Source organism: Raphanus sativus, unplaced genomic scaffold, assembly GCF_000801105.2.
Source record: "Raphanus sativus cultivar WK10039 unplaced genomic scaffold, ASM80110v3 Scaffold0370, whole genome shotgun sequence".
Classification (NCBI taxonomy): Eukaryota; Viridiplantae; Streptophyta; class Magnoliopsida; order Brassicales; family Brassicaceae; genus Raphanus; species Raphanus sativus.
Window position 1 is genome coordinate 5,787 of NW_026615690.1, and position 4,527 is coordinate 10,313.

The 4,527-nt window shown below is 33.7% G+C and overlaps 1 protein-coding gene across 1 annotated transcript; it reads right to left on the reverse strand.

The window, feature by feature from the left end:
- Nucleotides 1-1,115: 1,115 nt before the first annotated feature.
- Nucleotides 1,116-3,603, reverse strand: LOC108859143 (uncharacterized). Its single transcript, XM_056996805.1, has 9 exons — nucleotides 3,448-3,603; nucleotides 3,216-3,355; nucleotides 2,912-3,014; nucleotides 2,752-2,811; nucleotides 2,493-2,555; nucleotides 2,184-2,384; nucleotides 1,984-2,086; nucleotides 1,680-1,894; nucleotides 1,116-1,486 (listed from the first exon to the last, which is right to left on the reverse strand). The coding sequence occupies exons 2-9, from the start codon at nucleotides 3,326-3,328 to the stop codon at nucleotides 1,394-1,396; spliced, it is 951 nt and encodes a 316-aa protein (XP_056852785.1). The 5' UTR covers nucleotides 3,329-3,355; nucleotides 3,448-3,603; the 3' UTR covers nucleotides 1,116-1,393.
- Between the last annotated feature and the right edge of the window lie 924 nt (nucleotides 3,604-4,527).

The window sequence follows — 4,527 nt, forward strand, 5'->3', positions numbered from 1 at the left end:
AAACCCTTTAATAGTTTAACCTAATTCTAAATCTAAACTTTCTATATATTACCACCAATATTTTTTAACTGTGCAATACTTCCTCTGTTCCTAAAAGATGATAATTTTAGAGAAAAAATTTGTTTCTAAAAGATAGTTTTTTTATATTTCTAATGCAAATTTTGTCAACTAATAATGAATAATTGTGAAGTTCAAAAACATTGATTGCATTTTATAAAATCTTAAAATATAGAAAATATAAAATTACAGAAAACTATACATTTATAACTAAGTTTTAATGAATTTTATTAAAAAGTGTGAAAATCCTAAAACAACTATCATTTAAAAACAGAGAGATTATATCCTATTCTAAAAAGTAGCATCACCAAATTTTCTAATTGGTAATGTGAGAATCCTCTAATTTGTGTATCAGCCAATGAAAACTCTACACATCACCACATCTTAGTTCTTTATGTCTATGTAGATCACATATCATCAGATCCATGTATAACACAACATCGATACGTCAAACTCCAATATTCTTAAATATGTATGAACCATACTCTAAAGAACCATGTCAATCAACATTCTTTGTGTTAACACATCACTCACCAAATCCTTAAGCTTACATATGCTATGAAGGGACCATAAGGACCCAAAGACTGCAAAATCTCAAATCATAAGAGTCAAAAGAACAGAGCATTTCTTTTACACAATTTTTTTTTAAGATAACTTCAATTTCTACGTGAAACAAATGATGTTAAAATAATAGATTTCATATTTATCATACCACATTAATAAATATGATAATCCATTTTAAGATGCGTTTCAATTTTAACACAAAAAGAATGTACTTATTATTACTTTATTAGCTATTAAAATCTATGCAATTTTAAAATCAGGTGCAAAAAAAAAATCTGTGAAATTTTTTTGGTCAACTATGCGATTTCTTTTGAATCATTTCTTCTCATTTACTTTCTCTGAAGTTCTCCCCTCTTAAGAATCAACCGCCAAAACACTACATCTGATAGTAAAAACATGTTTATAAATCTGTATCAAAATCTCCAAATCGATCAGTATGATATGAACAACAGAACTCAGTAGATAATCATAGATACACATATATAATAGATAAATTAAGACAGAAAAAGAAATATAACATGTTTATAAAAGAATGTAGTCCTTCCAGTGTCTCTCTGGGTTGTTCTTACTTGCTCTCCATTATTAATTTTTAGTGTATAGGAAAGACTCACAAACAAGATGAATAAATGATACAAGGGGACTTTACATCGCATATAGTAATGTGACCATCGACATTGAAGTACCTTTTCACCACCACACGCACTATGCAGAGAAAAGACAAGCAAAAAAGCAAAGCAAAAAGGTGGGGATGACTCTTTAAGAAGTCAACTGCTCAAGAATCTTGAGGAGTCTCGAATCTAGTTGGTGTATCAATACCCGCCATACAACAAAGTCCACTGATCAAGATGAGAAGAAAAACTATTCCCTGCAAAAAAAAAAGGAAAGAAAGTAGTCACAACGAGGAAGAGACATAAACAAAAGGCTTTTAATAATGAAATCATATTAGCTTTAACCAAATTTGGTCAGATGAGTTGCAGTCAGTTTCATGATGTTCATACATCTTCGGTTTAGAATAAGTGACACAGAAACTAGAAGTGTAATAAAGAGTAGCTTCTCACCACTAGTATGCCTTCCAAAAGTGATGACTTGAATTTGCAGAGTTCATCACAGGTTGCGGAAACACCAACAGAGCTGCTGTTTCCGGTACCACTTTCAGCTAGAAACCTTTGGAGGGTTTTGTAAGACGTGTACCAGTAAGGATCAGAAACATAAAGAGCTGTATATTTACTGCCAGATTGTTCCACAGAACTAACAAGTTCAGAGATGCTTTCACCTGCAAAATAGGTAAAAAAATTGCTTAACTTCTTTGTTCTCACTCGAACTATAACGAAGATCTTTTGAAACAAAGATCTTTCCACTTACGCTCTGAATGTGACTGGCCAGATGATTCAGAACCCTCATAACAGAGCACAACCAAGTCAGTTTCTCCTTCTTTCCTTGTTTCTCTTCTAGCAAGCAAATGATCCTGTTAATTATATAAATAGTATATTATGAGTGAGTGGCAAGGTTGAGATACCGTTGGAACTGGTGAAAACGAAAACAAGAAGATCAATGAACATTACTTTGAAAGATTGCAAGTCTGATAGTTTTTGAATTGTTCCATCCTCAACAGAGCAAGAATCTGAAAACACAATATTGCTGACTCCTGCACTGTGAGGGCAAGCTTGTTTAAGCTCTGAAAGCAACAAATTCTCCATCCTCTCTTCCTCTGGCGCAGCGATATATGGGAATGCCAACGAGAAGTTGGAAGATGTAAAGAGACCCTGTTGAAAAAAAAATGGATGTTCACGTATTGCAGAAGTTAAATCAAAACAACTTTGTCAGAGATCTAAGTTATGTTTCCAAGAAAGGAAAAAAAAACATGCACTTACATTCAATGTGTTAACAAGGGAAGGGTCTGAATTCCTTATCGAAGAAACATCAGAAGACAGTAACTGCAGGAGGGCGAGGATGTTAATATTAGAGCTCATAGCATAGCAAACAAGATGCAGAAGAGAGACGCTTCATTTATTCACAACACCGAAACAAGAAAATAAAGATCCAAATGGTCATTCACGCTGATGTTAAAACGAAGTTCCTAGTACATCATTCATTCATTCATTCATATCATAGATGAAAATAGTCTTTTACCTCTCTGCCAATGAACACAAGTGCGACATCAACAGGTTGCTCAACTTTCTTCTCAGAGCACTAGAGACAAAGCAAAGAAAAGAGAAAAAGATAATCAGAGAAAACCAAAAGACACCCAACTAAAGTTGGAGAACTGAAATCATAAAGAACACCACCATACCAGAAGGTTTGACCATCTTCCATGAGTGAAGACAGAATTTACAAGATCTTTCGCAGACATGACCTGATAATTCACAGCCCGATCTAATTCACCATTACCAGCCCTGTTTCAAGAGTCAAATCAAACCAATCGTCAAACCAGTGATCGTCGTAGCCACAGATGAGACAAAAACAGTTAACAAGTCAGAGGCTTTAACAAATGGGCATCGAAGTTATCTCCGAACACATCCGAAAGCAGAGACATTTGTAAGATTCATCGCGATGGGTTACGTAATGACACAATGAGAAGTATAGAGAGGCGTAACTGGAGATGAGGAGACCAGAGGAAAGCAGGGACGGTGTTAGGAGAAGCCAATCCAAATTCAATCACAGAGAGAGCCACCAACAACGCCATCACACCAATTCGAATCTTCATCATCTTCTTCCTCCACGAAACAAATCCTACCTGAGAAATCACAAAAAGAAAAAAAAACCAATCGTAATTCGCGATCGAACTATTCAACGAAACAATCAGCAGATTTAAATATGAGTATGAACCTGTGGAATCGAGATCGGTCCTGAGAAAATTGATGGATGGATCAAACAAGTTTTCAAATCCAACTAAAGGACAGATAGATTCATATCCTCCGATCCTCAAATGGACCTGGGCGACTTAGGAAGAAGGGTTACTACGACGTCGTTTCTTTATAAAAACAAAAAAACCAAGAGCCGGTTTTGGTTCAGTTGAGATAATCGTCAGACATTTTGGGTCAGAGTGGGCTTTTATAGATTTCCTATATGGCCCATATTTAAATTATTTTTATAATGCTAATTGTCTAAGTTATAAGGTATAACTAATTACATCTTTTCCTTTTTGGATACTTGAAATAATCTGAACCATTTCTTATAAATATGAAACAAAAAGAAAATATTTTATTTTGATATTTATTAATTAGGTAGTTCTGGTTAATTAGATAGCTAGATGATCTATTAGTTAGTAGTATACTAATACATTCTGAAACTTGCTAACACGTTTTGTTGCTCTAAATGCAAATATAGATTAACTTTCTAACAGGAATTAGTGTCAAACTAGAAGAAGAAAAAAAATGAAGGGAGCGATGTGGTTGATAGCTTCTTCGTTACTTCTCTCTTTGATGTCTTCATCCGATGCAATTTCACTTCAGCCATATGAATTACGCAATCTCAGCATGTAGTGTATATATTTATCATTCAGTTTGTTACGCAAACATTTTTATATACGTTAAACAACATTTTATATATCATATTTCAGATTTACCACTATAATAAAAAGATATGGAGTATGAATGGTTGGAAAGCTTAATTTTCTTTGTGCCATTTTTACATGACTGGCTAGTATCAAGTTATCAACTTAATTTTCCTTTTTATTTAATAGAAGAAGAAACTGAAACACCATGTAGTGAGCAGAGAGCGTTCGGATATATGTTCGGGTACGGATAAAGTATTTTCAGATTTTCAAATATTTTAGTGTATATATTTTAAGATCATATAATTACGGAGAAAATATTTTGATACCGCTTAAAATTTGGTTCAGATATTTTATTATCGGATATGACTTAGGATATTAGGTAAAATGTCCACCTCTAGCAATGAGTCGCC